The sequence below is a fragment of the Haplochromis burtoni genome, unplaced genomic scaffold (genome assembly GCF_018398535.1).
Source record: "Haplochromis burtoni strain Fernald_Lab_line unplaced genomic scaffold, NCSU_Asbu1 Contig_21, whole genome shotgun sequence".
Taxonomy (NCBI): Eukaryota; Metazoa; Chordata; class Actinopteri; order Cichliformes; family Cichlidae; genus Haplochromis; species Haplochromis burtoni.
This window is the reverse complement of record NW_024582382.1, coordinates 3,154,288-3,173,066: the sequence shown is the minus strand read 5'-3', so window position 1 is coordinate 3,173,066 and position 18,779 is coordinate 3,154,288. Positions and strand designations below refer to the sequence as shown.

The 18,779-nt window shown below is 40.8% G+C and overlaps 2 protein-coding genes across 14 annotated transcripts in view; one reads left to right on the top strand and one right to left on the bottom strand.

Moving 5' to 3' along the window:
* Positions 1–40: 40 nt before the first annotated feature.
* On the bottom strand, positions 41–17,456 carry elavl3 (ELAV like neuron-specific RNA binding protein 3). Of its 13 annotated transcripts, none has more exons than XM_014339256.2 (8): positions 16,900–17,456; positions 10,155–10,374; positions 9,959–10,062; positions 7,778–7,931; positions 7,426–7,654; positions 6,890–6,943; positions 6,386–6,424; positions 41–5,607 (listed from the first exon to the last, which is right to left on the bottom strand). In XM_014339256.2, exons 1-8 carry the CDS (start codon positions 16,906–16,908, stop codon positions 5,259–5,261), a joined length of 1,158 nt encoding a protein of 385 aa, XP_014194742.1. In that variant the 5' UTR covers positions 16,909–17,456; the 3' UTR covers positions 41–5,258. The 13 variants fall into 13 exon arrangements, with proteins under 13 accessions (XP_014194742.1, XP_014194745.1, XP_014194744.1 ...); XM_014339259.2 differs by having other exon boundaries at positions 41–5,586; XM_014339258.2 differs by having other exon boundaries at positions 10,155–10,371; positions 16,900–17,451.
* The window catches only part of LOC102311213 (dedicator of cytokinesis protein 7), a 41,217-nt gene continuing 37,649 nt past the window's right edge, over positions 15,212–18,779 (top strand). The window contains exon 1 of the mRNA XM_042218650.1: positions 15,212–15,379. The gene's annotated coding sequence lies outside the window, so the exon portion shown is untranslated. The remainder of the gene's footprint in view (positions 15,380–18,779) is intronic.

Below are 18,779 nucleotides of genomic sequence, written 5' to 3'. Positions count from 1 at the left end.
ATTTTAATAGTGTTTTGACAATCAGTAAAAATCGAGCCGCTTGTATTTGTAGCTTTTATTTTATTTTTTTTTCTGGCATGTAAAGTACAAATAATTAAACAATTCCATGAAAAAGTCTTCAAGCGTCTTCAGCTGAAATCCCAGTAATAAATATCCTAGTCTAAACTGAAAGGTTTTTTTTTCTTTGTTAAATTTTGACATTGTTCATTTGGTCATGTTTGGAAGTATGAGATTTTGTATATTTTTTTTTTTCCGCAGACCATTGGTGTCAACGGAAATGTTTTGATCATTTTCACTTTTGATTTGTTCTACCATTCCAGGAAAAATGTAAGAAAAACATCACTAAGTTACTTCGTCCCCTCTTCTAAATAAATAGACACAAAATACAGTTGGTTGAGAAACAGAAGGACCACTCACCCCTTCAGTACCTAAAGACTCCCAAGGAAACCTTCCTGTAGCTTTTCTGAGCTCTGCACTATTTTGTTGGAGCTCCTGGTTAGGTTTCCAATTGTGTAATGAGGCTCAAGAAGCACAAATTGATATTGAAATCGATACAGGTGATCTCAGTATACAATGCAGCTATGTAAACTGAACCCCTGATATCCCATTTTGTAAATCAAACCATCAACATGAACAAGAAAGCTTCTTGTGAGCATATCAAATCAAATCCCTCCCTTCCTGGCTAGTTGAAGGACCCTCAGATGGGCCAAAGCCTGGCTACAGGGGCTGCGCCGTGTCTCAGGGGTTCACCGAGTGGTTGAAAAAACAAGACTGTGATAAGATTAAATAATTAAAAGATTTTCATTTAACAAGACAAACAGAACACAGGCAGTAAAGGCATAACATCTAGCACAAAGCATGTATGTTTATACACTTCAATTAGTTAAATATAGCAGTGCATTCTTTGACTATGGAGAACGTTTCCAAATCGTACTTCTAAAGCTGTTTTTCTATTTGTCCCCCTTTTAAGAAACGAAATGGTGTAACCACAATTTTGGCAAACTTAAAATCTTTTAAACTTGCAAATATAATGAAATAAACCATAAATATACACAAAACATACTTTATACGAGGCAATAATAATAATCATAATAAATAGTTTTTAAGTTAACAATAAGTTAAAACTACAAGCTTAAAGTCGCCCAAATAATACAAGTTTGTTGGCGCTATTTTGAATTTTTTCTGTTTAAATTATTTTATGTTGCAACAAAAGCTACCACAGACTTTACAAACACAATTGAACACAGATTGATTGAAAGAAAAAAATCTAACTAAGTCTAAAATCTGCATACACTGTAAACTGCAACTAATTAAATAATGGAAGAAAAATAACAAACTTTACCCAATCAATGCAACCAAACATAATCTTTGACCCATGTGTGTTCTCTATGGAAACATCAACAACACAAATACACTAATTTAACATGTGAGTCTTGATATGTAAATGAAATCAATAAATTACAGGAAAAATGATATTTGAAATTGACATGGGCTAAAACTGATGATATATTAGACAGTATTCCTTTCAAGGTCATTGAGAATTGCTCTATTAAGACAGCCAAATGATGCAGTTTGAGCTAGCATGGTCAGAGCACAAATTAGGGGCTGAGGAAGTGATTATGGCAATTTTGAGATCAGAGCTCTCATTGCTTGTTTGATTTCTTAACGAGTCTATTCGTTTTTGCTCCTTTCACGATTCCGCAAACCATTTCAGTGTGACATTTAATTTCTTTTTTAAAAAATATATATCATTTGTTCTCAGTCAATATAAAAACAAAGCACATTGCACTTACTGTTCCATAGGAAAGTTTTTTTGTCTTTTTAAATGATTATTGTTGTTGCTCAAGCAGTGTAGTACTGTTTCCTGCCATTGTCCTTGGCTCTTTGCTGTACATCAGATGTAGGTGTTCGTATAGACTGTGTATGAAAGGTCGTTTTGGACTGTGGGTTTGGTTTCTTGGGTTGACTGTTCTACATCGGACATGGCTGGGTAAACAACTCCAGCTGCAGCTCAACGTGGCCTGTTATCTCGGTTGTTCCTAACGTCTATCACTGGTCTCACCAAGTGCTCAGTCCTACTGTGCTATCTCTTTCAAATTGCATGACCAAAAATAGCTAGATTAGTCCCTTTATGTGGTCAGCTCTGGACACGCCACGAACAATCATTCAGAGTATTTCAGGGGATGAAACAGCATGAGTCAGATTGAAAGATGCCTGTGTAAGTATTTGAAGTGGTGCAACGGTTTTGAAGGATAAATTAGTCACAAGACAAAGCGGATGATTTAAATGTCGGGGGAAATATTATAGGAGGATGCGTTTTTCTTTCGTCGAGAGACTGATTCATCGCATTTATTTTTGATATGCCTCTTATCATTCGGTGTCTGCATGAAAGATGTGCAAATGGGATTGCTTGCATCTGTCACTTTTGGTTTAGTGATTTAAAGATTTATAAATGTAAACTGATATGCACAACTTAAATGTTCAAAAAGTAATGATAACTGAAATTGTAGAGGGTCCTTATTCAATAAATAACATCGATTTGTACAGCAATTACTTAGGGAATATTATAGTTGGTCTTAATTGAACCTTGTACTGACTTGCAAAGCAGTTCTTTGGCAAAACTCAAATCTATCTAATCGTAAAGACTCATGCTCAATCTCAGTTGTGAATCTGCGTCACTGTTTCAATCTGCATTTTACTTTTTTATTTAATTTTGCAAGCAGCTTATAGAATTTGCCAGCTGGGCGATGAGCTGGGCTCATTGGAGCTTTATCTGGGATTCTCAAGTCAAAGAACTTCATTTCACTGCACCATCATTGAAGCAACACTGTACACAACTTCAGGACAAGAGATGTGTGGTTATGTGTGTCTAAGCAGTCAAAAGTATAGATATGTCTGTCTGGCTATACCCCCAACTGTTTACCTGTAACTTAATTTTTTTCTCCATTAAATTTGTTCTTGTTAGGTTCGGTTTCAATCGTCTTGATATGGTTAGACAGTTAAGTTTGTATGAGATACATTGTTCCTTCGCCCCCTCCCCAAATCCCCACCCATACACCGCATGCTTGTTCCCCCTTGCTCTGCAAAGATCAGAGGGTTTAAAATAAAGCCATGCGATGTCCCAATTTTTCCAAGCTTAAGAATCTGTAAAAATTCAGCACAAGGTCTTGTTCCTTTGTATGTATAAAAATAGATTTATCTCTAATGTAATCCTTTCAAAGAGATCGTCCTCTTTGGCTAACACAGCGTCATTTAGAAAAGCAAAAAGCAAAAATGTCTTGAATATAGTTGACCTTATTTAATCTATTAACGTGTGCAGTTGTCTTGATATTGAAAGACATTAGCTCTCCCCCATGGTAAATCATCAGTCTGGGCTCTAACAGACATTTCAACTAGACAGGTTGGCCTTAATGTTTCATCAAGGGTGCCATAAATAATCTTCATGCAGTTGGGTTGGGGATATTTTAGAAATGCTATTTTAGTGGTTGTGCCAAACAGATCTGAAGCAAATAAATAAATACTTTTCTGTTGTAAACAGAAGTATAATTATGACACTTTCTTTTCTGCAAGGTTGATTTTGTGCAGTCATCTCTTGATAGGGCAGGAGTTCAAAGTTTCTGCGAAGCTTTTGTGAGAATCAAAGGGTTTTAAAGTAAAACTGAAGAGCGTTTAGCAAAGTTGGAGGAGCTGTTAATATTTCTCCTCACTGGATCAGTGATAATCTTTACATTGCTGGATATCATCACTCGCAGACATGACTCTAAGTCAACTTTAAGTGCTCAGTCTTTAGGAACTGCAGTTTACTTAATCTGCTCTATTCATATTTTTACCCATATATTCTACTGAAATGTAAAACTTTGACCTCATTTGTTCAGGGAGCTTCTATCTCTGCACTCAAGAATAATACCGGTGCTCTTGAGTTTTTGCTCATCTGTGTAGTTTCACAGCAGACCTGCTTTGGCCGTTGTTGAGTTCACAATTTTTCAGTAGTAACCCTTTTTTTTTTCAAAAGCATTTAAAATCAAAACAAATTGTCTTTGTCTTCTCTTGACCTTTTGACAAAGGATCTCATGCCGGATGATGGCTGACAGAGCAAAATACAATCATCTGAAAATGATGCAAAAGCAAAACAACACCGGTATTTCCCTTCGACGTGGCTGTGTTATGGTGAAACACTTTTCATCTCGCGCTCTTCTCTCTCATGGCCACCGGAGACTTACTAATGAACACTGTCACCATGGGAGCCCTGCCACTCTGCTCTAAGTTCACAGACAGTCTGCTTGTATTAGATCCATCTTAAGGACCGATTAGAAAAAATACAGCTTTACTGGACTAAATATGTGTAATCTTCTAGTTACTGAACTGTGTTTCTGTGATACATAAGTGTACTATTGTGTTGTTTGTTGTGAGACTGTGAGGGAAAGTGATTCTGATGGCCTTCGAACTACTCTTTTCTGTGACCAGTATTCATTAGTTAACCTAAATCATATTGGGTCTGAGCTGAACAAGCCCAGATAGGGTAGAGAAACTGCCTTTACGCTAGGCACCACCTAATGCAGGTCAGGAAACAGTAGTCAAAGTTTCTAGAAAATGCTTACATACTCGGCTATTATAACCACCTTAAATATTGAATATATAGTTATATTTTAATAGACGTATATAAGAGAACACTGTTTTTTAATTTCATTTTCTTTGATCTAAAAAAACTTGCTGATTCAAAATGCCCAAGTGTAAAAAAAGTGACTACATTCTCTCCAGCGAGATAATGGGAGAGATGGTGGGGTAAGAGTTTGGGTAAATTGCACATATTTCGTTCGCTTAAATTGTTTGATCGTTTTGTTCATCAGTTGTCGCTATTTGCCTGAATTCAATCAAAGCACTCAGTACACATTCTCCGTCACATTCGTTAGACTGTCTCCTAAATAGATAGCTCTTGCCCCTACCCAACAAACCAGCTACGTACCCCTTCTAATTCAATCCAGGCAAATACAGGGAAGGACTAGCATGTTGTGTAAAGAGAAAAGAAAAACTCCACTAGTGTGTGTTTACTTGAAACTCTGACTTGTGTATGCTTGCATATGGATATGTTTGTGTCGTGTGTGTGTGCATGTGTGCATGTATCTGCGTGTCTGTGTCTGTGATTCCGTTTTTATGAATTTATGTGAGAGAGACTCAGTCCAGGCCCATGTAGAGTGATGGCACAGGGAGCTGCTCTCCCTGCAGGTCGAAGGAGCTGGCGGCAACAGCCTCTCTCTCTCTCAGGCCTTGTGCTGCTTACTGGTCTTGAAGGAAACCTGCAGCACGCGGTCACCCAGGCGATAGCCGTTAAGGCTAGCAATAGCCATGGCAGCTTCATCGTAGTTGGTCATGGTGACAAAGCCAAAGCCCTTACATTTGTTGGTGGTGAAGTCACGGATGACCTTGACATTGGTGACTGCACCGAAAGGCCCGAAGAGCTGCCACAGGACACTTTCGTCCGCCTCAGGGGACAGGTTGTACACAAAGATGCACCAGCCGGCTCCAGTTGGACCGGTAAGGTTGACGCCGGCCAAACTGGTCATGCTGTCAATGGTGATGGGTGAGAATCTGGGGAAGAGAGTGGGAGAACTACCATGGGTGTCATTCTGAAGTTCCACACAGCATTCAGTGCTCTATACTGTCTCTTATGAGCGTGTATCTTTGAGAAATGTTAACGCTTGTAGTCAGGCATGGAGTCAGGGGACCCCATCTCCTTCCCCTCTCCTGCACAGTTTTGTAGGTAAATATGTGTGGGCACCACAGTGGCTCCAAACTACCTGCTTTCATACAAAATGACACTGTGAGCCCTGAGACAAGACACCCACACAATCTGCATATTTTCTCATTTTCTCTGCTGACCAAAGCCTCTGGAAGAATTAAACACATGAATCACGATGTTCAACGGAAATCACAGTATTGAACAAAACACAGAAACCTAGAGAGGGATGAAAAGCAAATTGGAATCAAATCATACAAAAACTGGAGCAAACAGAGGAGACGCAAACGGAATCTGGTATGTCCATGCTGGTGAAAAAAAGGGGACATTAAAGCAACTGAAACTGACAATGTTAGTTCATAAATAAATACATAGAAATTATTTCTATTAATCAAAACAAAAGAACAAAAGGTTAAACAAAGCCATGCCAGAATACCCTGCTGTCGGAATGCTGCATCATTGCCTAATGCAATTACAGATAGTCTTTTGTTGGCTCAGCTGCTTCTGTAGCATGGTTAAATGGGTTGTGGGCATTAAGAATTATGGCTAGTATCTGATTTTGAGATGAAGTCAGCAGGTGGTATTCCGGGCACTTTGTTTGAGGTTTTATTTTGGCATGGATGCTTTTGAAAGTACACCTTTGGCATTTACCTCTTGACTCCGTAGCTGGCGTTTAGTAAATTGTCGAGTCTGCAACGCAAGAGGGAGAATGAAGGGGATGCAGAAGTTAGTTATGAGATCTACAAGGAAGGGGGGGCTTTCATGTTAACATGTTGCTCCTTCACCAGCTGGCCTCCAGAGGGCATCCTTCACTGCAGCGTAGTCCCAAACCATCCAACCACAAACTGATGATGTGTCAAATTGGCCTGCTGGTTTTTATTTAAGCTCCAGAGTAATATGTTATTTTACATCTACTTATTCAAATTAAGTATTCATACTGAGCAAGTGAGCATTCCAAATCTGGGGGTGTCTACAGTTTGTGAAGTCCCTTAAAAATATTTCATGCTGGAAGCCTTGGAAAACTTTTTATTCATAATTATCCACATAGATGTGGATAACATCTATCATTATGATGCCTAAATGCCTATTAAGTATAGGCGACATTCATTTAACTTTGCTTTTTTTGTTGTATTTGGGAAAAATCTGGTTTCTTACATTGGTTTTGAGCTGTTATTTGGATCGGGTCCCTTTCCCAGTGAAGGGATCACACTGCAGTGTAAAAGAAAGTCAGAGAAAGAAATTGAGAAGGAGGGACACCATATTGCCATTTCCTTCTTTACTAGAACGTAAAAAAATAGCTTAATATGTATTATAGTGACAGACAATCTGTTATTTATTCTTTAATCATTCTCTGTATTGTTAAACTAGATCACATTTACTAATTTGTGAATGTGCCACTTCAAAAATATTCAGATGCATTTACTCTTAGCCATTCTCTGATGTAGTTTAGAAAAACTTGCTGACTTGGCTACTGACACAGTAATGATATTCCATGTCTTACTAAAACAATGCAACGCTGACACACTTGCAATATTACGAGTTGGATTTGCTATTATTGAGTTTGCTTAAGCTCAACGACAGAGCAGGATAACCTGTGACTTGACCTTGAAATTATATTTATTTACAGACTATCTGTTGGTTAGTAAGGGACTCATACATCGGGTGGTATGAGGTTGGTAAAGGTTCAGTACCTGAAACGCTGAGTCTGGTGGTGGAGGGGTCCCGTGTAGCGACGAGCAGCAGTCTGGTACAGCTGAGTGAGTAAGGCCTGGCCTGTCTTCTGGCTGGGGTTGTTGGCGAACTTGACAGTGATGGGCTCGGCAGCACCCAAAGGCTTCTGTCCGTTCAGTCCTTTGATGGCCTCCTCTGCTTCATTTCTCTTGTCAAACCGGATGAAGCCCACTCCTCGTGATATGCCTGCTCCGAATAGCAAAGCAGGACAGTGTTACTACCTTGGCATCAGTGTTGCTTCCTGCAAGCGTGACTGGTCTGACACAGGCTGTATTGATATATAGTTTATCCCAAAAAACTGACTGACAGTACCTGTAACTTGGTCCACTAAGATCCGTGAGGTGATGATCCGACCATATTGGGAGAACAGCTGTTCCATGTCCTTCTGGCTCATTGTTTTAGGGAGTCCACTAACATAAAGGTTGGCATCGCGAATGGAAGCCGAACTAGGCCGGGCATACGATACCTATAACACACAATATAACATAATCACTGTGTTTTGTTTGTTTGTTTGTTTTTTGTTTGGAACAATTTATAGCAGAAAAAAGAAGAACCGTCACTTTGACTGGAGGCACATGTCAGCTAAAACTAGACTGAGTTTCCAAAAAAATTGTTGCCATTTTGCCTTGTTTAACATTTACAGACCCAGTTGTCTGTTTGGTGTCTGTGGACTTAATCAGAGTCATAATGAGAGCATTGCAGACATGCTATAATGGCTGTAACCGTTACCCACACCGAGTGTCAGCTTTGTTTTGTACTTAAAAAAAAAAATCAGCCTTAGTTGATATATTTTCCTGAATTCACCAGTGACTTAATTAGTGCATGGTCATTTTCTAATACATCTGTGTTTATATCCCTTATGGTTTTCTGTTGGTCTACTTTCAGAACATTTTGAGTTAATGGTGCAGAGCGGGATCTAATTGGCTATAAAAGCAATAGACACGTTCTCATTTTTGTATTTATAGGAACACGTGAGCACTTCTGTGACAGATAGTCCAGTCCAGTGCATTGTTAAAAGTGGTGTGTTTGTGTGTGATGGAGAGACAGAGTGAGTGTTGTCTGAGATAGGCTGAGCTGCCCTCCCTGTCCTGCCTCCTTCCTTTGTCTCTATTCTCCGGGGAAGAACAGCTCTACAGGCAAACAGCAAACAATGTGATTGCATCACAAGAATTGCAAGATTCCCAATAACATATAAACATGGTTTTCACACACACCCGCGTGCTATTTGTCTGCATGTATATGGTGTAATGAATGCAAATGTATTTAGAAGTAGTTGCACTATTCTTTGGTTTGTTCTGACACAAAGAAAACAGTGATAACAAGTACTACACATATATTGTAGATATCTTTAGTGTGAATACAGGTGTTCTGATTTTATCCATCACTGCTAAGCACTAGTGTCTATTGTGCACACAGATGGACTGTATGAGCAGGAGGGTTGTGTGTTGGAGTGATTAGGGTGTTCTGGACGAGTCAGGGGGGAGTCACTGTGTTCGGGGAACAGAGGCTGCCCTATAATTAACCCTCTCGCTGTCGCTCCCACAGTACAGATGGTGCCTGAAGCCCATATGGCCTCTAATCCTGTCATTGGCATTCTGCTCTTTGAGCTACCCCCTACCCTTCTACTGCTGCCCCCACCCTAACACCTTCACCCCTTTCTATTGAAGCTTCCTCCAAAATCAGGAAGATGAAACCGGTCTATGGCCGCATGAATTATTTTTGAGATTTAAGAATAAATTACAAAGCAGTTAATTACAGACAAAGTTATCTATGTACAGATACATTAAATATGAATGATCTTATATGATTAACATTGCAGTGTAATAATTATCATGACAGTCTCATTACTTCTGCTCTAGAGTGAAAGTAAATTCAAAAGGTTATGTGCACTTTTAATATAATATAAAATACGATTTGTCTGTCTGTTTATCCAAAAAGTAAGCATATACAGTCTGTGACTTCAAGCGAATTGTTTGATCAGCCATAAGCCATTTTGAAGGACAGCTGTTTTAGGATCACCTGCTCTGCTCTTTCAAAAATTCGTTTTTTCAATCCTGCAGTTCATTTCAATCTTTGATCTTCTTTTATTGTGTTCAGGGGATGGAGAGAATCAGTTTTTATGCCCCATCATCTGATTTTGGGACAAAGGAGCCCCCCTAATTAGCCTAGATTGGAGGCAGATGGGCTAACCTGGACTGACCCTCATGCACCACAGTCAGGCTTCCTAATTACATTTCCATCACAATAACCTTTGCATGCTGTCCGCCCCTTGCTTTCTGACCTCCACTTTCTCCTCCTCTTTCAGCCTTTCTCTCACTTCCTTTGTTCTAGCCTTCTGCCCCCTCATCCCCATTTTCTTCCCCTCCCTCTGTCACGTCTGTCACTGCCTCTTTCAGCAACCCCCTTGACAAAATCTACACTTCCTCTCTCTGTCTAGCATGCTGTGAAGAATAAAAAAAAAACAGAGAGCAAAATTGGTTCAGTTCTGCTTACCTTGATTGTTTTAGTCTGCAATTTGAGACCATTGAGTGTGTTAATAGCCTTGTCTGCATCATTTGGGTCGACATAGTTTACAAAGCCATATCCCAAACTCTGTCCTGGAGACAAAGAGAGAGATATAGATGACGTTTGGGATTCTCCAAAACAACAAACAAAAATCATATTTTTTGGCATGTACAATGTGTTGCACCTGTTATCTTGTCTCTGACTAGCTTGCAGGACTCAATTTCTCCAATGCTACCAAACAAACTTTTGAATTCTTCCTGGGTCATGTTCTGAGGCAGATAGTTGACGATCAGGTTGGTTTTGCTGTCATCTGTGGAGCCGTTTGTGCTGATGACTGGGCCGTTAGGCAGACTGGTTCCGCTTGGACCGTTGGACACCTGGGTTTCCATGGTGCTGATTATCTGCTGAGGAAGAGGGTGGAGTTAGATTCATAATTCACAAAGAGACATGGTGGTGATCGGCGCTGATATAAATATAATATTTATCACACCATTTTGCAAATGCAAATATAACCGCGCACACAGACTGTCCACTTTGTCACTGTCAGCAGGAAAGGTCAGGAATCAGCAATGCTAAAATGGAGACGGATACCAGCTCTGATTTATTATACCCCACCCACCCCCACTGCACCCCATATTTCCTCCTCTCTTGCTCTCTGCCTCTGGTCCTGCAGATGTCACAGTCCCTTTTCCCTTTCTCCTCCCCCCACTCTTTTCCAGGGTCAAACACCATTACATCATTACACAGGGATGGATAATAGTGATGGTAGAAGTGTGTGTGTGTGTGTGTGTGTGTGTGTGTGTGTGTGTGTGTGTGTGTGTGTGTGTGTGTGTGTGTGTGTGTGAGGTTGGCAAGAGACTGGGGGAGTTAGGAGTGGCAGAGGTTGAGATTATGGACAAAGGGAAGAAAGCGGCACTGTTAAATGGATTTGGTGCTACAATAAAAGGAGAATACCACGGTTTGGTTAAAAGATAAATCGGGATTACATGTTTGCTCTTCTGCCTTTGTGTTTCCTAGTGGTCAGCTGACAGTGGAGTAAGGGTATGGGTTAGTGTACAGTACTATGCTCATGTCTGCTCTGTTGCTCTGGTGTGCACCATCTTGCTTAACGTCAGCCACGTGGGATTTCAAGGAACATCTGTTTGGTCACAAACAAAACTTCCTGAATTATTTTCCACCCACTCACTCACAAGCAACACCTACTGCTTGGTGTTTAGAGAAACATATCTAGCATAAGCCTTCATAGGAAATGACCGTGAACTCTGTTCACATTAAACTACACTGAACTGATGGAGATTGCTCAACTGTATGAGATTACTGTGGTAGTCTTACATACCATGCTTTAAAAATAACCACCTAAATGTGTAAGTCTATGATTCTCACATTTACTTATTTTTTTAAGGTCTAAAGTCATTTATTTGGATTTGATTCCCTTCACTTGTCAAAATAAATGAGCGTTCATGTTTTTGAATCGTGACGCTAAACGATCACCTTTATAGCACGGCCCTGCTGTGCCTTTGCACTATATTTTTGAGTATAAAATTTCAGCTTTTATGCAGCTCAGTAACTCCATAAATTGTCTGAATAAATAACGCTTGCGTGGTGGTGGAGGCCAAAATGTAAATTTTGATGTCAGATTGCTGGATTGAGCTGCTGCAGAACTGGGTGGGTGTTATGCAAGTCAAATGGGCTAAATGAATCTTCTCTTGGATGCTTACAGTGTACTCAGAAGCAACAAAGGGACTTAATTAATAAATCCTCAAAGTTATTTTGAAATTTGCATGCTTGATGGAGAGTTTATTGTAGGTGTCCTTGAATCACTAAACAGTATAACAGGAACACATATTTCTCTGTAGCTCTTTGAAGCATGTACTTTTAATGGACAATTGATGTTATTTAAAAAAAAAAAATTATTGGAAAAACCTGGATGGTTAGCAGACAGAATTGACTTGTAACCTCATGTCATCTCTTCTAAAACAAAAATCATATCATTGTTTCTGTGTTAAGACTCATTTTACTGAAAAGGACTCATCTCTTCCTTTGTGTGTTTAATGTATTTGTCATTTCATGTGCTCTCCTTCTTTTTCTAGTCCCCCTGAATAGGTCTGTCTAATGAAACCTGCTTTTTCCCTTGCTTCTATGACCGTCTGTCTTGCTTTGAGCCTCACCTTGACTCACGTTGCCCAGGTAACAGCCCCTCAAAGACTGCATTGTTTCAAATGGCTGAAAAAGCTTTCTTACCGTAGGCTGAGTGTGTGTCTGTTCTCATTAAGAGCGCACAGGTTAGACATTTGTCCGCCTTTTATTCTGTGTATTGTATGGCTTTGTAGGAAATATAAGTCAGATTGACAATGACAAGGGGCGAAGCAGCACAGTGACAGAGTTAAAGCAGCCTAAAAATAAAATACTTCAAACACACATCTACGCACAAACAGCAGATGACATAAAATAGCAATCTGTCAAGCAAAGGTTTTGATGTCCAGCTGTAATGCCAAGTGAATATCACTTGCGTGCCCCTCTAAATGATAATGATGAGTTGCACGTCTTGACAAAATAAGGTGGAGTCAAGCGGTTATGTTATTCATCGTAATAATAACCTAGTACATTGTTGTGTGATGTGATGCATCTGACTAACAGAAACACAAACAGCTGAACGTGTCCCAAATATGACAGAAGCATTTTGAGGGAGGGGGAAAAAAACAAAAAACATATTAGAGCAAATTTGACTCGCCAACGAAAATAACCCTCAGCATGGCAGAGCACACATTCCCAGTGAACAGTGTGAAGTTATATAATTCACAGAGCCACCGAGGAAAGGGCTGGGCTCAGAGATTGGCTGACACAAGCAGCAACTGAGATTAAGATTTTCATATAGAAACTGAGAGCAACAGCATGCTTGGAGGTTATTTGAAACAAATAGAATCTTTTTTAAGCTGTCATATTTCATTTTATACACCACCAACAATAAGCAAATACTCTGGATTGCAGTAACCCAATTACTGTGTAATATAGAGAAATTACTGGGATGGGTGCACAACAGCATGAATAATCGCGATATGCTGTAAGTATACACATACTCCAGCTAGTGGCTCCAGAGATTTTTAAGTATTGGTGACAAATACAAAGATCTCTCCAGGGCTAGTTAGATTTCCTAATTGTGTAAACCCTTTGCTGCCTTTCATTACCCATTTTTCTGAATTACTGTCTAAAAAGAAAGAAAACAAGCCAAATAAAGACAATTTTTAAAAATATTTTGCTGTGGTAGCTCTGTGTGTTCCCCCACCTCGACTGCTTTCGTCTATTCTGGGGTTCTGCGAGATCTCCCTTAATATTTAATGTACTGCATCAGCATCGCCTACACATGGTCCCAGACTTGCACGCAAACAAGAGTCCTGCCTCCACTGCCAAACACATGAACCCAGACTCGCACGCAAACGAGAGCCCTGCCTCCACTGCCAAGCACACATTCCACCTACACGGTACACTATTAAATTACAAAACACAGAAGCATTACAAGACTAAATGTAAACGCAGTCTGTGTTCTCTGTCTTCTGATGCATATAAACAGCTTCCCCAATTCATTTCTGCTCCAAATGCACTAAAGGACTCCGGGCTATAATGTACGGAAGAATAACACTTTCCCAGTTTAGCTCATAACATGGGATTTACCACATTAGAGGTTACAGTTTGGATGTAACATCTAGCGTTTTGACACAAAGGTCACGCAAGGGAATTATAAGATCAGTGTAGAGGTAGATTCACTTGCCCTGCCTGTGTTATGTGTATCTTTAAATCACTCAGAATGCACAGTAAATGTATTTAGATAGACACGGAATTAGAATCACAACAAAGATTTATTCTTTTAAGACATAACCTGTACCTATTTCACATTTTAATGCGTTATGTAAAGATTTTTTCTTTTTGATTTTTTCTTTTTTCTGGAAGGCATGAATCCAAAGTAAATGCAAGGCTAAAGTGTAAATGAGCCTTCTAAATAACACAGATTACAGGATTATCCCAAACAAAGGGCATTAGCCACACTCTCTGCAGCTTAAGGGATCATGGTGGCAGCTGTAACACAACAGGACGACAAGAGTCACAGCTCCTGTCAACCATGCGCTCAGACTCCATCCTATTCTTTACTCCACAGACTACAAATGAAAGATTTCTAACAGATTTCAGCTCTCGGAGGAGCGCCTGTGCACCGCTTTGATAAAATCACAGCAGACAAAGGCGAAGGAGAGAAATCTTGCAAGTCCTCGTAGCATGCGGGTCGCTATCCAGCGTGCTGAAAAAGGGAGTGGCTTTCGGACGGTCTCATTTTGAGGCCGGCGATGGCCGTGAATCAACCGAAGACCACCGAATCGTCATTATTATTAACACTAATGGTTTTAATTCGAAGTACGAGCAAAAAAAATAAAAATAGGACAACAATCTCGATTAGTCTTTTTCTCTTATTTCTCCCTGTTTTAAAAAGCCAAGACTTGTGAGCTCTGCAGGCATTCATGAACCGGAGCGCCTATTTGCTGAATAAACGTATTGAAACGACCAAACAAAAGAGCCACCCGTTCCTCCTCTTCTCTCTCGCAGAGGCTATGGCAGCGCTATGAATATTAATGTAAACAGTGGCGCTTTGTGTGGTGGCCAGGGGGCTGCAGGACTCTCCGGGAACAATGATTGTTACAGTCACCAGCTCCGAGTTAAAAAACGCCACGATAGGTCAAATATAATAAATGTATTTATTAGCGCTTTAAAATGGGTTATTTTTTCCTCTTTTAGAACGGGGCTCTTTTAATTATTTGTTTAATAACTGCCTTTGACATAAAGCATTCTTGAATTCACTATATATTTATATATAATTAATTTACAATGATATATATTTAAAAAAAAATGAACTGTCACATAAAATATAGAATTATTTAACTCTTTATGAAATTATCACTGTCGTTGTGTTAGGATTTTGCAAACAAGTCAATTCTATAGTCTCAGAGGAAGATGTGTTTTCTAACTCGGCCTGCTGGGTTTATTTGTTGTTAACTATATAAAGTGGTGGGCAACAGGAGGCATTTAACCGCTTATTTGAATGGGATTTTACGTCTCGACCTAGGAGCCAGCATAGTTCTAAATAAATGACATTAAGCCTACGCTTATAAACGTTTAAACGTTTTATTTCTGACGTCAGGCTTAAAGATTCACGTTTAAATCTGTGCGACTTAAGATCAAACAGCTGGTTTTAATGTGATGTCCTCGACTGTCCTTGTCCTTGAATTGTGTAAGTGCCTTGGAAAGGTTATCTGACTCAACGCTTTTATTTGCTTGGCACTGCGGTACAGGCATGGGAGACTGCGGACCATGTGGAGGGGAGCCACTGTCGGTGTGACACTGTCTAGGCCTGCAAAAGGACAATAGGTAACGTACAGAGCGAAGAGAAACCACAAGTGCAATTGGAAACGAGACAAAAAGTGGACAACAAATCAGACCGATCCTGTGCACCTCCGTGTTGCACACTTTTTCCGAGAAATATTTCAAATTCCTTGAAATGATCTTACAGGTTATATTTTTTTCGAGGACTATCTGCCTCTCGTCCTGTTTCCTCTGAGTGTTAAATAATTTATTTTGGTTACTATTATTAGCCATAGACTGAGCAGCCTGAACAGTTTATTATGTTTAAATATGTCAAGCTCTAATTAATAATTACGCAATCCCCAAAAAACGAAATTAACGGTCATTTTTATTTTTCACTCTAATAAATACTTACTGCTCTCCTGCGCGCAATATTAAGCTTTTTATCTTCAGCCTTTACGCTTATTCTCTGTTTCTTGGTTATTCATTTGCTTCAATAATTTTATGCAAACGTGTCTGGTCTTAATTCGCCTGTTTGGATAAACTGCATTCAAGCAGAGCATTTGAAGAGGAAAAGCTGAATAGGTCGTTTGAGGCTTCAAGGCCCTTGTTGGGTGCTCAGGTCCAGCAGAGACACGCCCAATCCGACCGTCGGCACACAGCAAAGCTAATTTATCAGACGAGACGAGCGCACTGCGAGCAAGCATGGCCATCTTGTAGCCTACGTGAGCGCTGTGAAACTCGGAGAAATGCGCTTAAAATGGAGATGTCCGTGTGCGGCCTTTACTGTCGCGGCCTCTGAGATTTCCAGCCCATTTACTCGGTTACATCGCAACGAGAACCCGGAGGAATTTGGACTTTGTCTGATTCAATGCTAACCAATGGGTGCGTAATCTCTCTCCTCCCCCTCCCTCTCACGGAGTGACTCGACCCTTTTTCCCTCCCTTTGCCTCGCTGGATGGGCCCTCAGCCTCCGAGGCATCATGTTTTGTCTCAGAAAGCCGTCTCCAGCATCCTTGTTCTGCACCAGGCAGAGAAAGCCCGTCCTCCCCCCGCGCTGAACCGCCTCATGGCATTTCTCCCTCTCCATCACTCCGACCCTGCAGGATTCCTACATCTTGACTGCTTATTACGAAAGAACTATAACCAGAGCTGCGACATTTAGGCACTTGTAGTAGCTATGATGCTAAAACATAAAACGTGTGCTACAGAAAATGGCAGGGGAAAAAAAGAAAAAGAGAATTCTTTCAACGCGGAGGATGACTGCAGGCTGGAGCGCAGCCGGCATGGCGCATCACTCAGTATGAGATTACTAACTGCCTGTATCGATTGTTAATCTTATCGTAATAATAAGGCGTCGCATATTGGACTTAAACTTTTGACTCTAATCCCAACACTCCTGCATGTCTTGGCACAACCACAGATCTGGGTTTTAATCTCCACAAAAAAAAGCATGAGTAAAAAAAACGATGTTACATGGATCTGTCTAGGACTAGCTGCATCACATGTGTACACAAAGGGACTGAGATAGAATGTAAGCTACAGCATCTCCCTCACAAATATAAAAGAAATAGAGGCATACGTACAGTAACCATTCTTGACGTACAATGAAAGAAATCTAGGTCCTCCTTTGCACTGGTCTTGAATCTGAAGGCTGAGTCTCTTATATGCTCTTCGGCCTTTATGTTATTTGGCCCTTATGTTCTGTCAGGAGTGAAACTTAAAAGAAAAAAAAAGAAAAAAAGGAAAAAAATACAATCTTCGCCAAGGGATCTCAGCCCTCTGAGATTGTATGTGTCCTCTATAGGATGAAATGAGGAGAAAGGGCTTTTCTACTGGATGATGATGAGGGAGAGCGTTCTCTCCGAGTGGCGTGGGTGATGGTTCAGAAAAAAAGAGAAGCAGTGATCCTCAGCAGGGTGTGTCCAGGGGAGGGTGTTCTGGTTCTGCTGTTTTTTTGTGTGTAATTCCTTGCTCCTCTCGCAGTCTCCTTCTGTGCCTCTGCTGCAATGTTCTTCTTTTATGCGTCCTCCTGGCTGGCAGAGCGCGCTGCTGATTGGCTATTTGTGCAGGGAGGGTACTACATGGCAGCCATTGCAATGCGCTCGTCTCCCATTATCCCCTTCAGGAGAGATCACCGAGAGTCCTCCCCCTCTTCCATCCCTGCCCTTCCATCTCTCCACTCCCTCCTTCTCGCTGCCCTTCCTTTCTTCCTGCCCCCCTCTTCACACACACACACACGCAGAGCAGTGTGAATAGGGCTCCACCTGCACTTTCAGAACAGATGGGTGCAGAAGAAGACAGTGGACTTGTCTCTCTCATTCCCCACACTTTGCACTCACTTCGGCCTCAGCACAGCCCCTTCCTTTCTCTCTTAGTCTTCATTTAGGCCTGCCTGACACCATAGCAAACAACTACACTCCATAGGCCTTTGTCTTTCCAAATAAAAGCAATGTAGAGTGAAGATCAACAGACTTTCTCAGTCCACATTCATAGTTGTGAAGCAAAAAGGAAGACTAGAGAGCTATGCCACAATTTGGCGTGAATTGCAGATACACACAAAGCCTAAGATCCATACGATGGCTGATGATTTCTGGACATCTCATATGCAAGGCAGATGGTTAGCTATAGAGTCAGGTGCAGACGTGGGAATAACAAATTAGATAGCCCTCAAATTAATTCAGGTCTTTTCATTTAAAAATTGAGAACGGTACAGTTGTAGTTCACATCAAGCTGTGCCAAATAGTCTTTTTTTTTCTTTGCTTTATGATCAGAAATGTGGCCGGTAGTGATTTTTGTCTTGCTTTACGATTCCAATATCCCCATCCTTAGTAGTTATCCAGCCCTCTCTGCCCACCTCCTGCTGCTTACTCCTATGTCCCTTGCTGTGTGGTGAGTGCTCACTGAGACATGCTGTTTGGGCTCATCTATAATGCATCCCCTGCCCCGGGACATCATGTGTGACAAATGACCTATTTCTGTGCAGACCCCCATAGGGCCTTGACCTGAGGGGGTGGGTGGGGTATGCGTGCGAGTATGCATAAATCAGTGTATGTTTGTTTATTTGTGCATGAGGCTATGGTTTTTGTTGATGTGAGGAATTGAGATGATGAATGAAGGTTGGTGCTGTGCGTGGAATTAATGCCTCCTGAGTCTTTTTTAACTGCAGATGAGTAGTAAAAGTGTGCCGATTGGTTCATCTCCGCTCCTTTGCTCTCCCTAAGTGACACTGAGGAACCTTCAGGTATCTGTGGTGTTACCATCTGTGGGTGGATGTTGGCTTACTTTCATAATAAAATACAGGGCAGGAATCAGAAAGAACTCGTTTAATTTTACTTTGTGTCTCTTACTGTTCTTCACACCTTACAGTCCCGATCACTCTTGTAGACCCCCCTCTTCCTTTCTGTCATTGTCCCACAGCTCTCTTCCAGTTAGATTCTGAACATGGGCTCTGTCTGATATTTTA